The sequence below is a fragment of the Leopardus geoffroyi genome, chromosome E3 (assembly GCF_018350155.1).
Source record: "Leopardus geoffroyi isolate Oge1 chromosome E3, O.geoffroyi_Oge1_pat1.0, whole genome shotgun sequence".
NCBI classification, from domain to species: Eukaryota; Metazoa; Chordata; class Mammalia; order Carnivora; family Felidae; genus Leopardus; species Leopardus geoffroyi.
The window spans coordinates 19,093,656-19,121,274 of NC_059340.1; the positions used below are offsets into that span (position 1 = coordinate 19,093,656).

The 27,619-nt window shown below is 46.9% G+C and overlaps 1 protein-coding gene across 2 annotated transcripts in view; it reads right to left on the reverse strand.

Moving 5' to 3' along the window:
• SGF29 (SAGA complex associated factor 29) overlaps positions 1 to 25,024 on the reverse strand; it is a 31,198-nt gene extending 6,174 nt beyond the window's left edge. Inside the window, exons 1-5 of one of the 2 annotated variants that reach the window (XM_045459942.1) lie at positions 24,849 to 25,024; positions 19,932 to 20,029; positions 4,642 to 4,730; positions 2,173 to 2,248; positions 1,401 to 1,473 (exon numbers count right to left, since the gene is read on the reverse strand). In XM_045459942.1, coding sequence (XP_045315898.1) covers positions 1,401 to 1,473; positions 2,173 to 2,248; positions 4,642 to 4,716 — 224 coding nt within the window. In that variant the 5' untranslated portion in view covers positions 4,717 to 4,730; positions 19,932 to 20,029; positions 24,849 to 25,024. The remainder of the gene's footprint in view (positions 1 to 1,400; positions 1,474 to 2,172; positions 2,249 to 4,641; positions 4,731 to 19,931; positions 20,030 to 24,848) is intronic. The other variant, XM_045459943.1, reaches the window with a different exon arrangement.
• Between the last annotated feature and the right edge of the window lie 2,595 nt (positions 25,025 to 27,619).

Below are 27,619 nucleotides of genomic sequence, written 5' to 3' on the forward strand. Positions count from 1 at the left end.
CTCTGCCGTGTCCACCTGCTGACCCCTACTTCAAGTCTCTCCTCCTCCCCACGGCCATCCCAGGCCTGCAGGCACAGTGAGCCCACCTCTGCTGGCCCATCAACCACACTGTCCTGTAACTCTTTTCTTAGGGTGCCTCTCCTTTCCGGACCGTTTGCCCTTGAAGGCAGGGTCTTCGCTATCCTCGTATCTCTATATGTGGATGGCCAGCACCAGACACAGGTGCCAGCAAAGGTTTGTAAAACAAAGATGACAGCAGGCGACGAAAATCTGGGACCATGAGCACAAGGCAGTGTGTGCTCATGAAGAGCCTGACGGGAGGAGAGGAAGATCTGGAACCACTAGAAACGTTTAGGGTGCTGGCCATCACCACATAGGCAGGCCAGTATTTAAACGGAGCCCATAACTCATTAGTGAGTTGTGAAATTAATTTCCTGGGCAACAACCAGCATTTAAAAAAAACAGAACAGAGGATACCTGGCTGGCTCAGCCGTAAGAGCATGCAACTCTCGATCTCTGGGTCATAAGCTTGAGCCCCACACAGTGGGTGTAGAGATTACTTAAAACAAAACAAAACAAAACAAAACACACACACACACACACACACACACACACACACACACACACAAAGACATAGTAACAGTACAAACTATTTCTTGTTCCAATTCTATGATATATGTGCATATAAAATAAATGTGAAAAGACAATCATTAAACCATTCTAGCATGGTATCCAAGAATATGGACTTTGGGTCTAAAGTTGGGCTCCCCCACTTACTAGTTGTATGTCTTTTAGCAGATTATGGAACCCCTTGGGTCTTAGTTTCCTCATCTGTAAAATGGTGGCTCTGAGCATTGAGATAAATACATAAAGTACTTGGAATAATGCCTGGCACAGTAAGGCCAATAGGAGTCTTTATTAATATTATTAACATGATGATTATGTATTTAATATTATTATTATTAAGCCACAACAGAGAATGTATTTCCTACCACAGGTAATGATCAGAAGTTTGAAAAACACTGGTCTTAGGCACTATATATACAACCGTCTCATATGCTGACAATTCTGTAGATGGTATTATCCCCATTGTAATGATGAAGCAACTGAATCTCGACGGAGGGGCCTGCTCAAAAGGTCACTGTGGCTGGTAAATGGCAGTGCTGGGGTCTGGTCCCCACCTCACTGCCATCTATAAAACAGCAGGGCTATCGGGAAAGAGAGGTCCAAAAGTGGGTTCTAGGGAAGGCGAGCCCCCAGGGACAGCCTGGGGAGTGGGAATCTGCTTATCCGTGGCAGGAAAGGCGGCTGGGGCTGTGGTTTGTAGGCTTCTGGAGCCCAGCACACGGGCGGGGAAGGGGAGATGAGGGCTGAGGGCAGGGCGGTGGGACAGTACTCACTTGCACTCCGCCTCCGCATCGGCCTTGGCGGTTGTATAGAGCCCACGCAGCTTTGTCCGGTAATAGGGAGAGACTGCAAAGTGAACAGAGAAAGAGGCGTGGGCAAGGGGCAGCTGGTGGTCACGTGGCCCTGCTTCCAGCACACCCAAATCAGACTTCCGGAGGCTTACAGAGGCCACGGGCCAGGGTGTGAGCTTTATTGGGTCAGAAGTGCTCTCTGAGGCAGATGCCCATGTTCGACGAGTTCACATTTTCATATGGTACAGATCACATCATTACATGTCAGGAGAGGACTTTCTAATCTCTGCCATCGCATGACAGAAAATACGTGGCAGCACAGAGGAAGACAGACAACAACTCTCAAAGCTGCTCAGGGTTGGAAAGCACCAACCAACCCAGGAGGCTGAGCCTGAGGGCCGCTGGGGCATGTGCAGTGCATGGGAGGGAAGCTCTCTCTAGAAAACACCAGCCTACTGGGGATGCTTGTGTGCCCAAAGGGGTTCCCCTGGATGCAGCCTCATTTCACTGACGTCCCAGTCCCTAGAATTGGGGGATTTTAAGGCTCCTGAGTGCTAAGTCATCTGCTATCTGTTTCCTGGGTCACCATGTATCACACAGCCTAAGGGAAAACTGTCCCTCTGGCTAAGGAGCGGTTCATTTCGGGTTGTGTAGGTACATGCAAAAATCCTGTCCAAATCCTGTCCGACACTAGTAACAGTCAGGTTCCCTGTCTCGGCCCACACCCCTTTCTCTTGTGAGCCCAGCTACTTACTCTTGTTCTCTGTCTGCATCCGCTCATGGGTCTTCTGGATGTTCACTAAGTTGTGTTCGCTCCGTGAACGCTCTTCCTGCAAGGGTGAGGTCAACAGGCATGAGGGCGGCCCTTTATCCTGCTGTGGCACCCCGCATCCCAGGTCAGAGGCCCCAGAAATATTTATACCGGCATCTCCTGACCCTTACTTTTCAGGTTACATCCCACTACAAAAGACTTCATTTGGGAAGGAATTTCTGGGAACCGCTCCCTTCTGGGCCACATGACTGTGTGGTGCATGGCTCCCAGGAGATGGGTCCCTGTGTAACTATAAACCTGGATGACCGAATGCTTGGAGAGGACCCTGATTATAATGGACCAGAGTATAGCAGCGGCACATCCAACAGGCCGTGCACAAACACACACCACTCTTATTTTTGTGAATGAAAAGATATCTTTTTAAATGGAAAAAAATGGCTTTCTGATAGGATTAAAGCAGCAGGCATCACATGGTGGGTCCAAATTCCCCTGGGGAACCTTCTCGCCCTGAGGTGAAGAAGGTTTGGAGAGGCCATTTGATACATTCAGGCTAAAATACATCTACGTGTGGCCACCATACATCCAGTATAGGGCACCCAGCATTTTGGAGTACGAAATAGGTCTCCTCACTGCACCCAGGTCAGTAGGCAACAAAGGCAACAAAATGCGTGCTGGAGAAAGTACACTGGCCCACAGACAGAAAGGGTTTTAGGGGAGACGGGTGCTAGTGTGCGCCTTATGGGACAATTGAATACACTTTTAAGGAGAAGTGGCATTCAGAGGAAGACTGATTAGTAAAACGAACAGACTAAGGTGAGTTCTCTGGTAGGAGGAAGACAAGGAGTGTGTGTCCACCTGGAAAGAGGAGGAGTTAGTGTACTGGGCCAGGTCAATCCAACAGATAGTGCTGGATAATTCACGGACCCATGTGTTGTTGGGAAAGGTTTGCCATCCTGCCCCTCAGGGCCTCTTGGCTATTTTAATCTAGATGGGGGTTGCGCAGCCATGGGGCAATGGCCCTCCATTCTAGCCACTGAGCTCCAAGGACACACCTAGGGGAACCACGGGTTTCTAAACCTGTGGCGGCCCTTCTAGGACACCTGTACAGGGCTTTTATAATTTATATTGATGCACCATGACTACCTTGATCCAAGAACAGATCAAAATAAGACATCCTGAGGTATAGCTGGCAGAGGTAGGGCTGTTACTTTGAGTATCGCTTAGGTCCTTCCCATAGGGAGGAGGTGAGCCCCGCTGTACAAGGGCACACAATGAAAACCAGTCTCTTTACAAGCCTGTGAGCTGCAACAGGGTGACTGGCTTTGTCACCAGAACCCAGAAATAACTGAATCGTGGCCAACCGTAATAAAGCAAATATTGTAAAGTATACTTTTATTGTCCAGGACAATATCTAGTTAAGTACGATATCTAGTAAGTGGGCAAGGCCAATTCCGGTGGGAAGGAATAAGAAATAAGTCTATAATTCTTACTAACTTGTTCTATAATGAAACTGAATTCTACCATGACCATAGTTCAACAGTGTACCACCCTGGTATCGCCAGTAAAACTCAACTGCCTTACGTAAAGAAGTCCTATGATAATTCTGGTACCAGTGCCCAAAGGAACAGTTCAACACAAACGTATTATAAGGCACAAACAGGAGTGGATAAAGGGGCGAAATGGGTAACCAAATTAGTATAAAAATATGAAAATGTATGTAATGGCTCAATAGGACAGGCTGTTTCTTGAAGTCTATCCCGACCCTACACCGGCTCCTCCAAATGTTAGGCATACTCGTGTTGACACTGCTGCTATAGCTGATGTAGAAATGCTGTATTAAATGTAGATGCTCCAATATCATTTCGCTCTAAGGGAGCCTAGGCCAAGGGCTGGGGACGGGGGGCTGTGCCGGAAAAGTTGAACTCAACAGGCCTGTGTTTTCAGATCCTGCACATTCCAAAAAAGTTTTGGCCCTTGACCAGCTCCTGGGAGAGAACCTCTCCCTGCACTCCTGGAATATCCTGCCCAGTAAGAGATCTGTGTTCAGCTGAGATAAGAGGGTGGAGGGAAAAGAGGAATGGCCATAATGGGTACAGGGCATTTTTGTCAGATGATGTCAACATTCTGAAATTGATCGTGGTGATGGTTGCACAACTCTGTAAATACACCAAAACCACTGGAATCGGACACTTGGAACTAGTGAACCAGATCTCAATATAGCTGTCATTAAACAGAAAGAATTACAAAATCCTGCCCCTGATAGAAAATCCAGCAGGAAGGGTAGTTATACCCCCACATTCTCGTTCTTAAAATGCATTCTTCACATCACCTGGGCTCCTGCACGTCCAATCTCTCTGAACACAACCCTCCCCACCCCCCACCCCCCACCCTTGCCCCTGCCCCTGCCACTCACATGCTGCCCTCCAGGAGCCAAGGACTGCAGCTTTTTACCTGGGTTTGTTTGATCAGCTGATGGAGCTCCGTGAGAAGTTCTGCAATGCGGGAATCAGCAGACACCAGGGCCATTGCATACGGGGTGCCTGGGGTGGAGAGGAATAGGAGAGAACCCTGTTAGTGGCTGTTACGGGATCATCGCGTCCTCCAAAAGGTATGTTGAAGCTCAGAATGTCAAATGATGACCTTGTACCAGAACATACTAAAACTACAGGAATTTCATATAATTTCTAGAACAGTTACAGCATTTACCCAAACAACATAACCTTTATCATCATCTCTGTGATACAACTTCCCAAGTAGCTTACCATACCAAATAAACCAGCCTAATCAGTCAAAAAGACTTTATTGAGAGTTTGAATCTTGGGAAGTTTCATGGTACATGCCTAAACAGGATCATAGATCACTATAAAACTCCATATTTAACTAACCAAGCTGACAATAAGAGATCATTTCAATCTTAGTCATGATTACATACAAAGTTCTTTTCAAAGATTTGCCTTGACAAACCTTCTACAACTTTCTTTTTCACTCAGGCTTTGTCCTAAGCCTTCTCTCTCTAAATAAACAGTCTCATTTTAGGACAAAATTACTTTATTTTTCCTCTCAACAAAATGTAGTCTCATTTCTTGTATCTTCCTAACACATTTCCCACTTTCCTACATACAGAGTTGAGTCTCTTGTGAAGCATGCTTTGTTGAAAGATTGTGCTATGGGAAAACATGTTTTTAGAAATGATGAACTATATTCATAAATTTGCCAATCTAAAGAATTCTGGTGTAGCAGACAGTTCACAATTGGTTACTACTTCATGTTCACTGGAAACTAAGGTTTCTAAGTTAAAATTCTATTAAACATAATTAAGGCTGATGGAAATGATGAGGAAAGCAACCCTGTCAGTTTCTCCACAATAAGAAGCCAAAAACACAAACCTATGTTCAGAAAACAATGCTTTAGGTATTTTACCTTATTCAGAAAGGTTATATGGATATCCAATGAATTCAATCCAATTTATCATTTAACTTAGCAAAACTTTAAAACTTTCAGGTTACTGGGGCACCTGGGTGGCTCAACCGGTTAAGCATCCAACTTTGGCTCAGGTCAGGATCTCATGGTTTATGAGTTTGAGCCCCACACTGGGGCTGACAGCTTAGAGCCTGGAACCTGCTTTGGATTCTCTGACTCCCTCTCTCTCTGCCCCTCCCCTGCTTGCATGGGTACTCTCTCTCTCAAAAATAAATAAACATAAAAAAAAAATTCATGCTACAAAAGATCTTGAAAGCCATTAAAAGTTTTACCTAGAAACCTTTTCATTTATTCAACCTACCTACTTGTTCGTAACCATTACTCACGAAAGCTTTATGAGACAGTTCATGAGATCGAGCCCCACCTCAGGCTCTGTGCTGACAGCACAGAACCTGCTTGGGATCCTCTCTCTCTCTCAAAATAAATAAACTTAAAAACAATAAACAAACTTAAATTGACTTTACATCAAAATATGTTGCACCTGTGCCCACTAAAAGTCAATCAATCTGCTCCGCACTGTCCATGTTACTTAGGGTACCTGTGGGGAAATCTGAGGGGTGGTTTAAGTCCAAGGGAACCGTTAGGCCCCTTCTTGCTGACCTGGGAGGTGTTTCAGTTTGAACCTCATAAGGAGGTGGCCCAACAGCTTGGAGTGCTCTCCGCTCCTTGACACTGAGAGTAGGACCAGAAACCACTGGTGCCACAGGCACTGAGGAGGGTACAGGAGCCTGTTAGGTAAGCCTTGCCTAGGGTGGAGGGTGGTGCAGAAACAGGAGGAGAGGGAGGAGGAGGCAGAAGAGGGAGGTGCTGCCTGCAAGGCTGGAGGCGATAAAAGCCCAAACAGAAGAAAGAGACTCCTGGTCACCAGACCGAAGAAAAGATGAACATTTTCTTTCCCCCAACAAAATGGGAAAAAAGACAGTCTAGTCTGGCCAGACAATACAGGGAACCCCCTTGAAACAAAAGGAGTTTCAAAAGCTGCTTGGGAATATTCCTTCAAGTCCTCATCCCGAGGAAGACCTATAACAGACAATTGGCTCTGTTTATCACAGCCATTAACCTGGAGACGAAGGAGGGAGACGCCTCCACGTACAAGGATCAGGCGACATTCATCCAGGTCTCTCGAGACAGATTTCAGATCTGACACACAAAAGCAGCAGCAAAGAAGAGACGAGTAACTCAGGAAAAAGGGGGGGGGGGTGCTGTACAGGATCCTGGCAGCAACCTGTTTACAAAGAGACAAGGTGGGTGGGCACACAGAACAGGACAGAACACAGGCTTGTGGCGGATTAACAGAAGTACAAGGCCTAAGGCAGGTGAGCTGATGGTGGATTGAGGAGTGGAGGAGGTGGGTGTTCTCAGGGCCCCTAAAAGAGCACGGACAGATCAGGGTTTGGGTACAGATCCGTAAAAGCCTGACCATATGGGATTTCGGTCTATTTTTCTGGTCAGACTTCCCCATCCTCTAGTTTATACTGAGGCCGACAATGTTACAAAGAAGCTGACGTGGGAAGGAAGCATACAAGGTGCCAGGGTCAAACTGGTTCTAGTTTCTCAAGATGCATCTCAAGGCGGGGTGGGATGGGATCAAGGATTTAGAGGAAAGAAAGTTGACAGTCTCCTGGGCTAGAGGCGTCCCTGCTGAACCCCAAGAGCGCCACCTTGGAGAGTCTGGGCCCTGGGACATCTCCCTGGAACCATCACACTATCATCCCTGATGCAGGTGGGCATCCCCAACCTGCTGCCCTCTTTGGCCTAGCGTGCCCCCCAAGAGGGAACCCCTGCCCATCCTTCCTTTCAATCAACATGCGTGTCCTTGGGAGAGACAGGAGAAGTCTCCCCTGTACTGAGATATAATCTGGCATACTGGAATTTTTTGTTTCCTTTTGAGGCCTTTCCCCAGGGAGATCAGAGAGAGAGAGCAGAACAAAGAGTGACTAAGCAACTGTCCAGCACAAGGAAGGTGAGAACCTCACCGATGAAGACGGTCACTCGACCTGTTGTTACCCTGTCCCTTCATGGCTGCCAAAGGTGTTGCCGTGTGAACTGGGGAGACCCCGATCCCTGGAGCCTTGACCCAGCCAGACCTAAAGCGGATGCTGAAGGTTCTTGGTCTTGTCTCAGGAAGGAGCTCAGGACAGACATGCAGCACAGCAGATGAGTAAAAGAAGTGGGGAGGGAAAGGTTATTAAAGTGAAAAAGACACTCTCGAGATGTGAGAGCAGGCAAGCTCGAGAGAGTGAGCTGCACGCCCTGGCACTTGGGTTTCTATCTTTTATTGGCAGTGTTAACTAGGGGGCAGTATTTCTTCTTTGGGGTGGGGAGTAGGGTTCGGCACTTTTTCTTTAAATCCAAATTAACTCCATTGTGTTAGGAGACGGGGAATCGTCTGGGACTGAAAAAGCTGATCCCATCCATAGTTACGTTAACTAAGAGTCCTTGACCAAAATCTCCCTCGGCTTCTGAATGGCATCCTATCAGGAACACTGCTGAAGCTTCCTGGGGTTCAGGGCAGCAGGAGGCACCCTCCCCTGACTGCTCTGACACCCCTGTACTACTTGAGGAGGGATGTGGGCCTCCCTCCACTTCCCCTATTGCACCCTAACCTGCAGTAGGTGCGGGGAGATGGACTGAAATGCCGCAAACATTGAGGCTGCCTCTTTCCATTTTGGGGGAGTCGGTAGGCTTGGTGACCAATAATGATACCCTTCGTAAGCCTCTGGATCTAGTAGTAATGGATGGGGTGGAGGTCCTGGCCTCTGTTTAGAAGGGGCAGCCATTTGATATCGAATTACGCATGAGATATCTAAGGTACCTTTACCCTGAGAGCAGGACCAAGAACACCAAACAGTCGATGGGGAAGGTCAAATGAGAGACATGAAAAGATGGCAGTGTGGGACTCCTACCTAACCTGGGCAACTTTCTCATGAGTTTCAGCCGTGATCCAGTCCCAAGGGAGGGGTCCCCTGTTGGGTGAGTGCCCCAAACGGGAACAGCTCCCACCTGTCCCTTTCGGGAAGCACACAAGAAGATGTATCTTGAATTTTATGCTCATCGAGGGATCACACTGGTCTATTTAGGGGGTCTGAAGGTTGGCAGCCACCCTAATGACATGTATGGCCATCCCAAGCCCAAGAAGAATACAAACATTATAAAAAACAGCAAAACAGGAGCTCCCGGGTGGCTCTGTCAGTTAAGTGTCTGACTTCGGCTCAGGTCACAATCTCATGGCTCCTGAGTTTGAGCCCTGCGTCAGGCTGTGTGCAGACAGTTCAGAGCCTGAGGCTACTTCGGATTCTGTGTCTCCCTCTCTCTCTCTCTCTGCCCCTCCCCTGCTCACACTCTGTCTCTCTCAGTCCCCAAAATAAACAAACACTAAAAAAAATAAATAAATAAATAAACCAGTAAAACAGGGAGAGCCTGATTTCTGACCAACGCTGTTACGGCCAAGGTACCAGTGTCCAGCTGGGGGGCAGAAGTTTGTCCCTCCCTGTAGTGTAGCCACAGGCACAGGTTCTCTCCTGAGCACTTGGACAAGGCACATTCTGGAGAGTCATACTATTCAGGACATCTCCGAAAAAGAACAAGTAAGAAACAAATACTGGGGGTAAAGAAGACTTACCAGGCCGCACTGAAGCTCCTGAATTTCTTTCATCACTGTCCCCGTACAGGCTACCAAATATTATGTGGGGGTTGAGGCCAACAGTAAAGAAAGAATTCTTGAGCCGCTGACAGTGCAACTTACTAAGTGTATTTAAGTAGCATGGGAACCCGACCCATGGGCAGAAGGTGCTGTACTTTTGCTGTGTGAGGCTGGTGGTTATATATACTCAGTAATCAAAGGGAAGGAGGCATGCTGGGAATATCAGATTACCAAAATTTCTTCGAATTTCTTTGAATGTCTACTCGTAAAACTACTTTTGCAAGATTCCTTTGTCATTCAGTTCGATATTAACTATTGGAGATATAGAGGCAGTCGCACGAGACCCTTACAGAATGTAGTAACCAGCATGTATTTGATCTGTATCAAAACTATGCAGGCTTTAGGTCAGCTTCCTGGATAAGGGTAAACATCTTCCTGCTTCTGTCCCTCATCATTTTCAGTGCAATCCCAGCTGGCTTCTTTGCAGAAATTAACAAGCTCATCCTAAAATCCATTTGGTAACTCAAGGGATCGAGAATAGACAAAACAATCTCGAATATAAAGATGTTTTCCCAATTACAAAATGCACTACACAAAGCTATAGCAATCAAGGCGATGCAGTACTGGCATAAGGATAGACCTATCGATCAATGACACAGAATCGAGAGACCAGAAATAAACCCTCATACCTACGGTCAATTAATTTCCAACCAGGGTGCCAAGACAACTAGAATAGTCTTTTTGACAAACAGTACTGGGACAACTAGGTATCCATATGTAAAAGAATGAATTTCGACCCCTTCCTCAGACCATATACAAAAATGATCTGGGGCACTTAGGTGGCTCAGTCGGTTAAGCATCTGACTTCAGCTCAGGTCATGATCTCATAGTTCATGAGTTCGAGCCCCGCATCAGGCTCTCCGCTATTGGCACGGAGCCTGCTTTGGATCCTATGTCCCCCTCTCTCTCTGCCCCTCCCCACTTGTTCTCTTTCTCTCAATAAATAAACTTAAAAAAGATCTGAATAGACAGTTCTCCAAAGAAGATATATAAATGGCCAAAAAGCACATGAAAAGATACTCAATATCACTAGCCATCAAGAAAATACAAATCAAAACCACAAGGAGGTATCATTTCACATTAAAAAGAGACATAACAAGTGTTGGTGAGGATGTGGAGAAATCCTACGAATGGAGGAAAGTGGTATTGTTCACACAAAAGCAGATATGATTCAACAATAAAAGGAACGAAGTATGACACATACTACAACACAGATGAACCTTGAAAACCTTATGCTAAGTAAAAGAAGCCACACACGACAGACTGCATTACCTACTGTACGATTCCATTTAGATGAAATATCATCTAGGTAAATCCACAGAAAATGGCGGCGGGGGGGGGGCGGGAGTGTGGTTAGGGGGAAAGGGACTGTTAATAAGTACGGGGCTTTTTAGCCAGGGGATGACCACGGTCTAAAACTGATTGTGGTGACAGCTGCACAACTCTGAATATACTGAAATTCACTGAGTTGTTAATTTTAGATAGATATACCTCCCCACGCCCAGCCACCAGCCTCAGGTAAACACTAATCTATTTCTGTTTCTATAGATTTTTTTTTTAATTTTTTTAAAATGTTTATTTATTTTTGACAGAGAGAGAGAGAGAGACAGAGACAGAGCATGAGTGGGGGAGGGGCAGAGAGAGAGGGAGACACAGAATCTGAAACAGGCTCCAGGCTCTGAGCTGTCAGCACAGAGTCTGACACGGGGCTTAAACTCACGGACAGCGAAATCACAACCTGAGCTGAAGTCGGACACTCAACCGACTGAACCATCCAGGTGCCCCTCTATAGATTTTCCTATTATGCACTTCATTTATTCTCATTGTTGAATAATATTCCTCTGCTTGCATACACCACACTTTGTATATTAATCCATCAACTGATAGACATTTGGGTTGTGTTCACTTTTGGCTAATGAGAATAACACTGTTATGAACAGTCGTGGACAAGCTTTTCTGTGGACATGTTTCCATTTTCTCGGTCTATACCCAGGAGTGGAACTGCTGGGTTGTATGGTAACTCTAGGTTTAACCTTTTGAGGAGCTGCCAGACGGTTTCCAAAGTGGGTGCACCATTTTACATTCCCAGCAGCAAAGCACCAGGGTTCCGATATCCCTACATCTGCAGCAGTGCGTGGAACTGTCTTTCTGATCACAGCCCTCCTAGTGGGGTTGAGAAGTTAACTAGCAGTTTTGATTTGCATTTCCCCCATGGCTAATGATGCTGAACGTGTTTTCACCTGTTTATTAGCCATTTGTGTGTCTGCTCTGGAGAACTGCCCTTTACCCATTTTTATTGGGTTGTCTTTATTTTTGTCTTTGAAATACATTTTTAAATGTCTATATAGTCCAATTTATCTATTTTTCCTGATTGCTTGGGACACAAGACACATTTTCCCACATGCAACACTATTTTTTACCACCACAGCTTTACATAATACATTTTAATACAGGGAAGAACACGTCCCTTAAAAAAAAAAAAAAGTCCAGCTGCATTAGCTAGAATCACATGAAATAATGGATCTCGAGTTTAGAGAGTTTAGAGATTAGAAGCGTACAAACTTGAGAATGATCAGCATGAAGGAACTGATCTGCTGAGTGAGAAAAGAGGAAGGAGAAAGACCCCCCCAGTGAGCTACAACAAAGGTGAAGGTGTGGACGGAAGGAGAGCTCAGTGGAAAGATCCCAAGGAGGACGGATTCGCGTGGAAAAGAGTTGTTCTCTCCCACTAAGTAAAGCAGGAACCCTGGGTGGAGCCACCTGCCGTGGACCTGCCCACACCGGTGCACGGTAAAATTGGGGCGAGCCCCACAACCGGACGGGTGCATCTGACTTTACGCTGTGCCACCACAAACACCGGCGGCAGGCGTGCCCACAATGCTGTCCCGTAAATCGGTGTCGTTCCCGGCAAGTCTGTCTGACATTTCAACCTTTCTCTCTCTTTCAATGTTTTTGCTGCTGCCCTCAGACCCGGGTCTGAGCCCCCTAGCTGAAGTCCCAAGTTCCCACTCTGGTCAGAAGAGAAGCCAGAGACCCTGTTCCCACCATGAACAGGACAAGCTAAGTGCAGCAGCACCGGTCACCTCTGCGCTTAGTGAAGAGCAACCCGTCATCTGTGCTCTGAATCCCATCTCCTCTCGGGCCGGCTGATGCCCCTTTCCTACGCCATATGGCACGCGAGCATACTTTAGGAGAGCCCATCTTAAAAATTAAATATGTAAGAGCTTCCAAACCCCACACTCCCCTCCAGCTCCCCACCTCGTCTTTTCACGGCAAAACTTCAGAAATGGTCCAAGCCTGTGCTTCTAGTCCTCGCCCCCATTTGACTTCGCAACCCACTTCAGTCTAGCTTCCGTCCTCCCCAGCCCAGCGATGATGCTCTCGGGAGAACCAGGAACCGCACAGGTCAAAGAATTAGATCCTTCCCCTGCCTGCATCCGCTGGACACAGGTGCCCACTGCCTCTTCCCCTGGCGTCAGGGCCTCCCTCCTGCGTGGTCAGCCTCCACTCCTCTCCTGCACCGGCCTCTCGCCGGCCTGTCCTGCAAATGCTGGCGCTCCTTGGGGCTCGAGCCTGGCCGCCGCCGTATACACTTCCAGGTCTCTCCCCCACCCCACCCTGCCCTGGCCGCCACCCCATCCACCTGCCCCCAGATGTTACAGGAAAGGACTCGGGAGTGGTCTCAGTCAGGACTTTACTAGGACCTCAGGAAACAGGCAATGGGAGAGACAGGAGCCACCATGCAGGAGAAGCACATGTACACAACTACCTCCTGCCAGAGCTGTGGCACCAGAGAGGGTGGAGGCCTGAGGGGAAGGCAGTGTGGATGCGGGGTGGGGGGGTGGGGGGCTTCAGGTGGGGAAATGGGAGTACGCTGGCTGAGGGGCTTCTAGAAGCATGCTGAGAACAAGACCAAGGGCCAGAGAACAGGGCTGCATCTGAAGAAGACACGGGCAGTTGAGGGACGGGATCCGGCCCTGAGATACACACAGTGGCAGCCCTCATTATTTGCGAACATTCCTTCCAGCCTATCCCATCTACAAACACTTGACATGGAGGTCCCTTCCACCACCCCTCCCCTCCAGAGAGGCTGAAGGGCATGCCCTTCCTCCAAAGCTTACACTTGCAAGGATCAGCTCAAGCCTGGTCTTGCCTGACTGTCCCTAAATAAGCCAAACGTGTCTCCTGTTGGACTCTTCCTATCTAGACTTTCCAACCTACCTTTATAAACTGGCTTTTCTTCCCCAACCAGACTGGGAGCTCCTCAGGCAAGAACAAACACCTCTGCTTTCATCAGCAATCCCCTCACATTAATAACCACCACTGGTAAGTTGTGTCAAGGACTTGGCAAGAACTTGATAATAATTCTACTTGACACACCACCTCTCTCCTGCCCTGACCCTCTCCCCACCCCCCGCCCCCGCAGTAAGGTCCACTGTGAACTTCCCACATCAACTCTCCCAAACTTTGTTGTTAAGCAAAGGCTTCTTCCCTCGTATTATCAACTATGAGCCACATGGCACCAACTCCCAAATCTACCTCCAGCCCCCACAGCTTCCCCAAGATTCAGAACCTTATTTTCATGCCGGCTGGACAGCCCTACCAGAGAAGACCCCAAATCCCTATGCCTGACACAGACATTCCTTGTATGAGTCTCTCCTATACGCTAGAAATTTTCTACTATTTCAGAAAGATTTTAAATCAATTTGTCCAGAAACCATTCTAAAATACTGATGATGGCTGTACAAATCAGTGAAACAACAACAACAAACCAACAATGAATCGTGCATTTTGGGTGAATTGTATGGTATGTGAATTATAGCTCAATAGAACTTAAAAAAAACAAAACAAAACACAAAACCTGTATGTCCAAAACCCAACTCATCCCTCCCTACCCACTCCACCCACTCCACCCCTAAAACTCCTGTGTGCTAGCTCGCTCCTTCCCTGCCGGCATGTCCAGAAGCCACTCAGCTGCCTGTGCTGAAAATGGCTGTTTTCAAACCACCTTCTCCCTCAATCCCCTGTCCAATCGGTCACCGCTCCTGTTGACTCACTGCCCCCTTCTTAGCCTTCAGTCACTGTTTCCCACCACACCAATGGCCTCCCGGTAACTTACACAGCACCCCCTTCTGCATTTTCCTCTCCATCAAATCCACCCTCGACACGGCCGCGGCACCACCCATCTGAAAGACAAGTGTGGCCATGTTCCCCTGCCAAACGCTTTCAACCCGCGCCTCCAGGGTACATCAAGTCCTTACCCACAGCACAGACTCGACGGAAGGGGCCTCCATTCCTGGCCCCCCATTCCTATCTCCTCTCGTTACCCTGCCTGCCTCACACTTCATACTCCAGACACTTCACACTCCTGCTTTTGACCACACACCATGTCACATTTCTTATCCCCATGCTGTTCCCTCCATCTGGGATGTGCTTCCTGCAAGCAGGACATCCCTAATCCTCGGCCCAATTTAACTACTTACTCTCTAGGATCTGGCTCATATACCATCTCCCTTCACCAGCCACGGTCAGAAACCTGTCTCCTAGGCTGACTTGTCACCTTTCTCTGTGGCCTCAAATTATCCTGTGCATCTCTCTACCATAGTGCCTATCAAATCATATTCAAATTCTCTTTGTGTGTTTTTGTCTCCTCTCTTGAGGGTGGGGATCACTAGATCCTCGATACCTAGCACAGGGCTCCACACGTACCCACTGTCCTCATTTTCTATTCCCATTCACACCTCAGCCCGACACAGCATGGCTCCTCCCGCCCAGTCCCCAGTGATCTCCTGTTAGCTCCTGAACCTTTCTGCTGCCCTGAACACCTGACCACATGCTGCTTCTCAAAGCTTGGCTGAGCTTCCAGGCCTGCGGTCCCTCCTATTTCTCCAACCACCCTGTGCGGTCCTTCTGCTGCCCCCTCCTCCAACCCACAGGACGGCTACTCCAGGACTCCCCTCTCAGTCTCTAAGCTCCCTGGGTAGCTCATCTGCTGTAAGGCCCCATATTCTGAAACTTCCAGATTCCTCCATCAACCCTGACCCCTCGCCAAGGTTCCCAGCTCAGATTTTGAGCTGCCAGCTGAGGGCCTGAGATGCCCCTCAGACAACTCACACTTCCTGCTCTGCCTTCCAGATGTGGTTTGATGGCACCCATCGCTGCCCAGCCAGCCTCCCAGGCCTCACATCTCAGAGGCATCCACTCCTCCTTCTTGGCCATCTGCAACCCCACATCTCTCTGATCCACCCCATTCCATTCCTAGGGATTTTGCCTCAGAAATTTCTCCCAAACCCGGCCCCTCCCTTCCACCCCACCTGTCACTGTCTTAGTTGGGGCTCTCATCACATTATCACAATATCACCCATGGCTGTGCCTCACTGTGGCTGGACACAAAGCCTGTTCCTCTTAAGGAAAAAAAAAAAAAAACAAAAAACAAAAAACTTTAACATATGCACATAATAAAAAAAAATTCAAATGATTCCAGAAGTACAATGAAATCTCCCACCCCTAGAAGTAATCCCTACTGTTTCTTGGGTATTTCTCCAGAGGTATCCTATGCATACACAGGAAAAAAAGCATGTATCTCAGAAAACCTTTTGCAAATGGAAGATGCAGAGACAGACACACACACACACACACACACATGTGATGGAGCTTGAAACTTTCAGCACACTGAAATTTGAAAGCTGACCCACGTGGTCTGGAGGGGAAGAAGGAGGTCAAAGAGCAAAGCAGTCAGGGCCTAATCCTGCAACCAGCAAGCAGCAGTGGGGGGTGGGCCCCGTTTTTGGAGACCTTTGGCCTCTGACACTCAGCCCCTATACCAATCATCGGGATCCCCTCACGTATAAATGGTGACTGGTAGTTTTTAAAATGCTTTCGCCTCCCCTCATTTCTATCCAGTGTGAAACACTGTGAAGTGCTGAGATGGAGAACAGCATTCCGGAGGGTCGCCTTGTCCGCTGGGTAGTGCCCCGCCCGGGAAAAGCTCATCTCTCGATTATACAACAAACGACTGCTTTCTCTGGAACCAGTCACCTCTGCAAGTGGACCATCAGGCTTTTCCACTACCCGGATGCCCCTTCCCCCCAAACCTAACAGACAAATGCCAGCATGTTCTTCCTGCTCAAATGCCCTCTCTTCTTTGGGGCACTCCTTAAACCACTCAGCAGTGAGGAACGCCCCTGGGCCCCAGAGCACTCTGGCCACACCTCTCTTTCCATTTTTTCTTAATTTAGCAGACAAAAAAATAGTATAACAATTATTAAAGAATTATTAAAGTAAACCTCAGCAACCTAAATGATTTTCATTTTGTGTGCCGCTCTCTGCACATGCAATATAACTGCAATCAGAGTGCACTTGCTCTTGTAAAACTGTTTTGTATTTGTGTAGGAGCCCACTTCTAGGATTTCCAGCCCCTTAAGTACAAGAACTGAGTGTTAGTCATCTCTGTGCCTTGGCACCCGAAACAAAGCCTAGAACATAGGAGGGCTTGGCAGCTGTTTATCAGAAACTATTCTGGTAAATACAGGAAGAGGCAAACAGCATTCCCGCATGCCCAAACACATCAAGTCACAAAAAGAAATGAAATACGCCACCAACAAGCCATCAGAGAAATGAACGGCCATGCATATTTTAGGAGCATTCCAAGGAGGGGAAAGGGGACAGAACAGGGAACATTAAGTTCTCATGAGGCCTTTTACTCACCCCGTGGGCGCTCCTTAACCTTTCTGAGTCTCCATAAAGACCAGAGCACCCACTGGAGGATTAACAACACAAGTAAGGTCCAGGCAGTGCCTGGGACAACACACACACTTAGTGGACATGAGTTTCCCCCTCTCTGTCCGCAGATGTGGCTCAGGGAACTGCCAGGAAAAAACAGGGACTATGCTAAGTTGAGCAAAGCAGTCAAAGGCACAAGCAAAAGAAAACACTGATGCATCCCGAGCCTGAGGGGAGCGGCTCTGAGCGGATGGCCCGCACAAAGACCACACCATGGAGGAGTGCTCTCCTGTGTGAGCTCTGCCTGCTGGGTGGCGCCTTGCTTGGGAGAACCACCTCATTTTATGATTTTACAACAAACTCCCACTAACTGGATCCAGTCGGTTGTGAACTTGGACTTCCCCAGAAAACATCTGCAACACCAGAGCCTGTGGGAACCAAGCACCGGGCACCGGAACTTGGCTGAAAGGCCAGAGCTCCCAGCTGGGAGGACATGGCTTTGAGCCCAAGCTGCCTGTTATCAGAGTCCAAAGGCCCCAGCTGATCTATCACTGTTCTTAACCCTGGGAGGCCAGGCAATCCCTGCAAGGTTTCAGGCATTCTTCTGAATTCTGAGGCAAGGCCCAACACTATACACTTTTTGGCTCCTAGCACTCTCTTCTTCCAACCGGTTTAGAAGCCACAACTTCCGCGGCGCCTGGGTGGCTCAGTTGTTGAATATCTCACTCTTGATTTGGGCTTAGGTCATGATTCCAGGGTCATACGATCAAGCCCCAGGTCAGACCCATGCTGAGCGCAGAGTCTGCTTAAGATTCTCTCTCTCTCCCTCTGTTCCTCTATCCTGCTCATGCTCTTAAAAAAAAAAAAAAAAAAAAAAAAAAAAAAGCCCCACCTTCTATTTCTACCCAGAGGGAACCACCATTCTGACATTTTTCACTATCGATTAGTTACACCTGTTCTAGAATTTCACTGAAATGTAATCATGCCATCCACCATCTTTAGGGTCCGGATTCTCTCAACATGTTTTTGAAATTCATCGGTGGTGGTATGTGTATCAGGAGTCTGTTTCGTTCCACTGCCCAGCAACATTCTCCTGTATGAAAAAACCTGTTTCTTTAACCAGCCCTCGCTTTGGTGGCACCTGGGTGATTCCCAGTTCGGGGCCACTGTGAATAAAACTGCCACGAGCAGTCACATGTGAGTCTTTTTTCGGACATATGTTCATTTCTCTTAAGTGCTTAGGTCTGAGGTGGATACTTAATTTTACAGGAAACCGCCAGACCAGACCCTGTTCCTGAGAAGGTGTACCGGCTTCCCACCAACAACATATGGAAGTTTTAGCTGCTCTACATGCCCGATGACATACAGTGTTGTTGTTTTCATTTTATTTAAGAAAATTTAGCCATTCTAGCTAGTGTGAAGTGGTTTTCCATTGTGGGTTTCATTTAGACTTCTCTGGTGACCACTGATGCTGAGCACCTTCCCATGTGCTTCTATGGCTTCCTTTACATGTTCAATTCAGCGGCCTTTTAGTATATTCAAAAGGTTGTGCCACCATCACCGCGACCTAATTTCAGAATTATTTTCAGAACCCCCAAAGCCTGTACACCCCAAAAACCTGTCCCCATCAGCAGTCACTCCCCTTAGCAACTGTTTATTCTACTTTCTGACTTTACAGATCTGCCTGTTCTAGATGCTTCATAGAAACAAAATCATACACTATGTGGCCTTTGGGGACTGGCTTCTTTCACTTAGCACAATATTTTCAAGGTTCATTCCTGCTATACATGTGTATTTCATTCTTTTTATGGCTGAATAATACCCCACTGGTATGGATTTTGTTTTTCCATTCATCGGTGGGTGGGACATTTAGATAAAATGACTTTTATATCAAGAATCTGGGGGACGCTTGGGGGGCTCAGTCGGTTGAGCATCCGACTTCGGCTCAGGTCATGATCTCGCAGTTCACGAATTCGAGCCCCGCATCAGGCTCTGTGCTGACAGACAGCTCAGAGCCTGGAGCCTGCTTCGGATTCTGTGTCTCCCTCTCCCTCTGCCCCTCCCCTGCTTGCACTCTGTCTCTCTCTTTCTCAAAAATAAACAAACATAAAAAAAAAACTGAAACTCCCTCTGCGTGGCTATCTTTTCAAGATGAGTATCACGTAACAAGACATTGAGAACACCTCATCAGTGCCACTCCCTTCTGGGGGTCAGCTCCTGCTCCACTGACTCCAGTTAGTGGGTTTTTGTTTTGTTTTAATTTGTACGAGTTATGGTCATCGTCTGTGAGAGGGTTGGCCTGATCTGAGCTCCTCCATCATTACTGGAAGCAACCTCTCAGTGTATGCCCATCACCTTTTCTCTCCATTTTGGTAACAGTACTCCCAATTTCTCCTTCGAGAAAATGTCCTTCACCTTGGCTCCAAGATGGGTATATGACCTGGGCCCACAAGAGTATTCCACTCTTTCTGACCGCCATGACTAGCTCAGGAAGAGGAATGTGACCTAAGTCTGGCCCAAATCAATTTAAGAGCTTTTGCTGGGGCGCGCCTGAGTGACTCAGTCGGTTAAGCATCCAACTTCGGCTCAGGTCATGATCTCACGGTTCATGGGTTCGAGCCCCATGTTGGGCTCTGTGCTGACAGCTTGGAGCCTTGAGCCTGCTTCGGAATCTGTGACTCTCTCTCTCTCTCTCTCTGCCCCTGCCCCCCTAGTGCTCTGTCTCTCAAAAAAATAAATGTTTGAAAAAATTTTTAAAAATTGTTTTAATTAAAATTAGACAGAAATTAGGGGGAAAAAAAAGATCTTTTGCTGGAAGCTATCTGAAAAGAGATACCTTCTTTCAGGTGGTTGTTAACGGAGTAGCAGGGAAGCCTGGAACTGATGGAGGCTTTTGCCTGTCTGAGACAGAAGTCAACATGGAGAAAAGTGGAGCTGAAAGACATTAAAAGAAAAAAAAAAAATTCCTGGTGACATAACTTAGGTTTCGGGATATAACTGTGCCTGAGGTTGGTATACCCAGGACTTTTCAGTTAGAGTCTAATGGATACTACTTTTCTCCTTGGACTAGTTTGGGTTAGCTTTTTGTTATCTGCAACTGAGAAGCCTAATAGGTAATTATAGGGACAAAGAACGTGTTAACCGCTAACCACTCAGTCTAAACCTGTTCTCTAGCACCTTGTCTAGAAGCCAAGGCCTCATACCAACAAATCCAAACATTCTATACTTAAACCACTCTAACATCAATCCCACAGGGCTTAAGACAGAGCTTTAGTTCTGAATCAAAGGGAAGGCAGGCATCTAAGACCCTACACTCAGATCCCATACTCTCAATGTAGCCACGCTCAACAACAATCTACATTCATCAATTGGTTTGAAAAAATTAAGGAGATGCGGATTTCTTTCCCCTACTACCTACCATGCTTCTAGACCAAAGCTTACATACATCATTCTCATTGAAACCTAACAATCACCTAAGCACACCCTCTCTATAGCTGGGGAACCTGAAGTTCAGAGTGGTTAAATTATGCTCGGTAACTCAGGAAATAACAGGTAGTTACAAAACTGCAAACTCTAAAATCTATGTTCTCCCTCCCAATTTCAAACTTTGTAAGGACTTCGGCTTATTCATTAGCAAAAGAGATCATGAAGTAAGACCATTTCGTCTACTAGAAACTGTCAATCAACTGTTATTAAGATTGCACTGAAAGAATCACCAATAGGATGGCGATTCATAGTGGCATCTGATAAACATAAAGGTAACAATTGTGGGAAATAAGTTTAGAAATTCCCTGGGCTTGCACCAGTGGGTTAACAAGGCATAAAGAATTACAAAGCCATAGGATGCTCTTACCCAAGCTTGAGTAGACAAGATTAGGCCCCCAGAATAGACTAGGAGAGGGGCAAAGGCCCCCAGAATAGACGTGGTAGGGGGCAAAGGCCCCTAGAATAGAGAGGGGGGGCAAAGGCCCCCAACACAAAGGTATATGAAGTAAGCAAGATTAGGTATTCAGGGCAAAAGTGCCCCCCCAATTTAGTACTATAGCAGTAAAGCTGCTTTCACAGGAGAGAAGGACCAAGTTAAGTAAACAGGTAAATAGGGCTATAGACCTCTGCTGCTGTGGGTGAAGCAGCCCAGAGCAGAGCTGATTAGCAAAAGAAAAGGTGCCTTGTTAACCCTGAGGTTATTTCCCCTATCTGCCTTATCCGCTAGGCTAGCTAAGATAAACAGACATTGCGCCTCCGGTCTGCCATTAACAACCATCTGCCCATCTGCCTGGCGCCAGGATTGACCCAAACCTCAAACACCGTGTATCTTCAAAACCCCCTTTCCCTCATGCCCATGAGTTAATGTTCACAGATTCATTGTCTCTTTGTGCATGCCCATCACGTTTGTAAGCCTTCTGATCTTAATAAATACGGAGCAAGGACCCTTATTCGGGGTCTTGTCTTTTCGCAGACATTAGCCATCTCTTGCTTTTAATCCTGCGTCTGCTCTCTTGCTGGCCAAGAGAGAACTTTAGATTTAGAATCTACGACAAACACTGACAGCTATTCCTTACTGAATACCTACTATGAGCTAAGCACTTTTATGTAGATGACTCCATCTAAACTGCTCTTCATTTAACACTGTGGAAACAGGAGTCTTGGAGAAATCAGTGACTTTACTGAAGTCACACAAGTAATAAGTGGAAGAGGTGGGATTCAAATCCAGATCTGTCTGACTCTATGACCTAAGCCTTAAGGCTCATGATCAACATCCCAAACCTATTGGTATAATGTTCAACAAAGTAGCTTCCCCTCCACAGATAGAGTGACCACAAATCCTGAAGTGATATATACTGGGTATTTTTTCCAATGCAAATGATATAGGATCCTATAGAAGATTCATTTTTAAAACACTTGTAAGACTCTTTGTACACAAATTTAGAAATGAGGTTTAAAAGGCTGACTTACTACATGCCCCTGTTTCCAGCTCCGGAAAGCTGGGTCACTAAAACTATGAATTCTAATGGACCTACCCACTGAGAACAGGGTGCCTCGTGCTGGGCCAGGTATTTATAAAAACACACACTGTGGTTTACAAAACACTTCTTTTTTAAAGATTTTTTTAAAAGTCTGTTTATTTAAGCAATCTCTACACCCAACGTTGGGCTTGAACTCACGACCCCGAGATCAAGAGTCACACACTCCACCAACTGAACCAGCCAGGTGCCCCGACAAAACACTTTCAAGGCACCACTTCAGATCCTGGACAGCCAGCCACTCTCAAACAGCAATACCATACAGCAACTGCAGTAAGCAATTCCAGTGTCCCCATCCCAAGCAAGCACAGACTTTCATGCTTCAGGTCCTTTAATCCTTTCCCTACCTCTCCGTGGGTCTCAAATTTGCTCGTCTTTCAGGTGCAAATCAAATAGCAGCCAAGTTAATACTTTCACGGCAGTACTTGCCAACATTTCTCACACCACAGCATACACAGAACATAGTATTTATGATGTTATTTGTGTCCTCGTGTAAAAGAACAAAGCTGCTTGCAGCCAGAATAGAATGGCAGGGGGATCTGGCTGTCCCAGGCCCTGCTCAGGTGCCCTGATGCCAAGGGCAATCAAAATTTCCAAAGCACAGTACACAAATTTCTGTTCTTGCACCTGTCACACACGCACGAGACACTTGCATTAACTTGTCTCTCCTGCAGACCACAAACTCTCAGAAGACAGAGAAGCAGGTGTATTCGACCCTATATTCCCAGCAACTAGCACAGGGCCTGGCACCTACTAAGTCTTCAAAATAGATTATGGGAGCTGAATCCTGGAAATCTCTTAAAACAGTCTTTCAGCTTAGAAGCATGCACCAATTCTGAAGCTGGGTTAGTCAATACCTTCTCTCCAATCCCAGAAAAAAAAAATAGTTCCTATAAACATACTCTAAGAAAGACAATCTACTCCCACTTACGGAGAAGAGGTACTTTTTCTCTATAAATTAATTCATTCAATAATTTGTTAAATACTGCTGTGCCAGGCATGAGGAACATACAGCAGTGAATGAGGCAAAGAGTCCCTGCCTTGCTGTACAAAACTTACAGTCCAGAAAGGAACACAGACATTAAACAAATAGTCCCATATACTTATTTGTAGGTGAAAGTTAAAAGGGACATAGAGATGGGGCGCCTGGGAGGCTCAGTTGGTTAAGGAACAACTCTTGATATTGGCTCGGGTAATGATCTCATGGTTCGTGGGATTGAATCCTGTCGGGCTCCATGCTTGGGATTCTTTCTCTCTGTCCCTCCCTGGCTTGCATGCACATGTGCACTCTCTCAAAATACATACATAAACATTAAAAAAAAATTTTTTTTAAATAAAAGGGACAGAGAGGACAGAGTAGATACACAGATAAATTTGAATAAACAATGACAGGGATGTCGAAGAACCGAAAACACAAATTCTCAGGCAAAAAGGACAAAGCGCCAAAGAGAATATCTACAATTAGACACCCAATAGTGAAACTTCAAAGCCTCAAGGGCAAATACATGATAATATACTGGAGAAGGAAAGGGGAGGGGGACAAAATACACCAAGAATAACTCAAGTGTTTGGCATGAGCAACTGGAAGAATGGGAAGACAGGTTAAGGTATGAGAAGGGTAAAACTTAAAATGTCAGTTTTGTACATGTTTGAGATGCTGATTTGACATTTTAAGAGATATCATTTGAGAGGTGAATATAAGAATCTGGAGTTCAAGGTAGAGCACTGGGCTGCAGATAGAAATTTGAGAGCACAACACACAGTATTTATATTTAAAGCCTTGAGGGGCGCCTGGGTGGCGCAGTCGGTTAAGCGTCCGACTTCAGCCAGGTCACGATCTCGCGGTCCGTGAGTTCGAGCCCCGCGTCGGGCTCTGGGTTGATGGCTCAGAGCCTGGAGCCTGTTTCCGATTCTGTGTCTCCCTCTCTCTCTGCCCCTCCCCCGTTCATGCTCTCTCTCTGTCCCCCAAAAAAATAAATAAACGTTGGAAAAAAAAAAAAAAAAAAAAGCCTTGAAATTGATAGCTCCTAGGAAGTGACCACGGAGAAGAGATCCAGGATGAGGCCTGGGGGCGGTGTAATCATTAGAGATAAGGAAGAGGAACAAGAAATCAGCAGAGGAGAAGCCAGAGAGCTGAGGCTAAAGACGTGGCTATTGCACAAATCAAATGAAGAACGTGCTTCAAGAAGGGGCAACGATGAACTGCATCAAAAATTGGTACGGGAGTGCGAACGAAGTTAAAACTGAATTTGGCGACGTTGCGATCATTGGTGGCTTTGACAAAGTGCTATTTCAGTGGAATGGTGGGGGCCTAGACTGGAGTGGGTTCTCAAGAGACCTGGAGATGAGATGTCAGCTACAGACTGAAGCCCTAGGCTGTAAACGGGCGCAGACAGATGGAGGCAACTGGAAGTCTCTGGAGGGCGAATGAAGCCATCTCCTTAAGGGGGGGCGCATCCTCGGCTGCTGTCTTCCCACAGCTGGGCTGAGTACCCCGCCTCCGCCGCTTTAGCGCCCAGCACCGCGCGCGCCAGCTTCCGGCGAGCGCACGCGCAAACTCAAACACCGCCGGCCCTCCCTCCTCCAGCCCCGCCTCTCCCCGCCCAGGGCGCGTGCGCACCGCCTCTCGAGAGCCGCCTCGGCAAGGCCCGGGAGTAGGGACGCACCGGGGACCCTAACCCTCCGCTCCCGCCATTTCCCGGGGGCCCCAGACCGCGACCCAGCCCCACCTGCCAAGCCACGACCGGAGTAAGCACGTCACGCTGGAAATTACGACGGCAGGAGCGGGCGCGTCCCTCGAATGCTTTTCAAAGCCTTAGGACCTAACGCCCTTACGTTCGAAGATTCGCGGCACGTCGCGAGCCACACACGCTGTTTTCCTTTTATGAGCTAGTCGCAGCGCGAACCCCCTTCACGCATGCGCCGTCCTTCCTGTGTGACGTGCCGCGCTGCTCCTTGGGAAATGTAGTTTTTACTTTGTCACCCTAGTCCGGAGTCAGCCGCTGGACCTTATTTTAACAAACTAAGGCCTTTGTCTGTTTTCAGTAGCCTCTCATTCCCCAAAGCCTCTATAAGATAATAAAAAAAAAATGTGTGTGTGTGAAACCACAGGTGGCTCCAAAAGATAAATTCTATTTTAAAAAGTTTGAATACATTAAAACAAACAGATGCTTAGACCCAGAAATTGCCCTTTCAGGGAGTATTCTCAGGAACCTATTAAGGACGTGAGTAAATGTTTAACTATATCAGTTTACATACCAGTATCTTACAACTTCTTACATAACCCCTGCCAAAGTTTAGAAGTACATTTTATGTCGTTTGATTATTTGATACACTTGCCAGCCCAATAAGGTTAGGATCATCTGTTCACCTATGTGTTCCCGGTACCTAGCACATTCCTAGTGCCTATGAGGGCGCATAGTAGGCCCTCAATATTTTCGTGTGCACTTAGAAGGATCGCAGACTTCAACACAAACTGTTTCAGCCCCAAATTAATGCATCGTTCCCCGCCCCCATCAAGATTCTTTTTGATTTTGTGATCTCTGTCTCAATGATGATGGTATGACCATCTATCCAGTCTCAGCCCTATATCCTGCATTTTATGAAGCTAATGCTGGCAAGGATATCACAAATTTTGCGTTTGTGGAGGTCTCAAGACCTGTTTCTCCTGAATGTCAAATACTGACCTTAGTTGCTCCTCAGAAGAGATTTGGAGCTCACAATTTGTTTGTTTGTTTGTTTGAATTTATCTTTAATCTCCTATACTACTACTGTCAAACGACAGAAATTCAACTGAGTAACTCAGAAGGTCAAATTGGCTTTATTGAAACGGTTCGTGAATTGGGCAGCATCCCACCCACCGAGCTGAAGAAAAGAAAAGGTTTTTGAAGTGGAGAGGGAGCAGAAAAAAAGGACATTATTAGCAAAGAATACATTGTTTTGGGCAAGGTCACCCCTCCTGAGGGGAATAGAAGGGATCTATCAGTAAATTTCCTAGTGCTGACCAAGAAATTCCATGTAGCTTGGTTAAATAATAAATAATAACAGTTCACATTGTTGGGGACTTACTATGTACCAGGTGCTGTTAATATGTTTTGTATGTTTCATTCATAAAACATACTCCATACACTTATCATCTTCACTACCTGCACCCTCGTCTGAGGGGTCTCTACTCCTCGTTCAACAACTGCAAGAGCTTTTTATTTGTTTATTCCCAGATGTGGAGGTTGGGTTACTCATTACTCGCTTTATGACAGACTACAATCACTGGGCTCAGTACACCCTCTCTCTTGTTTTCTCTGTTTATGACCTTTATCTCTTCTCCACTCCTCCTCCCTTCCCCAGCGTGTGTGTGTCTTTACAAAACACGCGTGTTGTTTAGGGTGCATTATTTTTAATTTGCTTAAATGGTATTGTGCTATAAACCTCAGTTTCTTATTTTTTCCACTCCACCCTGTACTTCTAAGATTTGTCCTTGTTGTTGTATGTGCCTGTTACTTAGAATAACTGTGTAGTCTTTCTCAGTGGACATCCACCTTGTAGTTATCTGGACCCGTGGTGATGGACATTTAAATCGCCTCCAACTACTGGCTACGGCAGACAACCAGCCTCATGCCTGTCCTCTAGCGGCCAATGTGAGGATTTTTCTGGGAAGTATAACTGCCCAATGAGACTGGTAATAGCCCCTTAAATTGTCTGCCCTCACACATTCTGGCCAGAGCACTCTTCTTAAAACACAAAGGTGTGCGTGAACTGACACCTGGGTCCCCCCCCCCATCACCTTCTCTCCCAACCCTCTCCACCTCTCCCTCTCCTTCAGCGTCTCCACTTCTTTAGGTCTTTCGTACCTGCCATGTCCCTCCTCCCTCCTCTGGAGCATATTTCCCTGCCCTATTTACCTCCAAATCTCCTACTCAACTTCAGGTCTCCCTGACTGGGCCCAATCCCTCTGTCACGATCCCTCGAGAGCCCCATGTAGTAGACCTCCTGTAATTGTGACCGTAACACAAGAACACAATCGTACAGTTGTTTGTGGCATAATTTGATTTATGTCTGTCCTACCTCTCACTCCTTAGATTATAAGCCCCATGAAGCCTGGGCCCATACCTGTTTATGTTCATCACCGTATCTTTAGCACACAGCCTTGTGCCTGGCAGATAACAAAAACATTTGTTAGATGATGAAAGAGAAAATGAAGGTGTTATCTCTGCTTTGGGGAGGGCCATTGAGGGGGCGGTGTCTCGGTGGGGTGACTGCTAGAGAATTTGGTCCTCAGGTCTGCAGGACCAGAAATTCCATTTTGTGAGCAACCTCTCAGGATAGACACACACCGATGCAGCTCAAAAGGGACTGATGTACAAACCAGAACCCACTGATTTAGAAATGTGGTGCTGACCAGAGCACTCACTTTGCCTGGACAGCACCATTCCTTCCTGTGAGAAAGGCACAGTGTGGCAAAGAAAACCGGGCCCTTCTGGTCTCTGAGTCCCTTTGCGTCAGA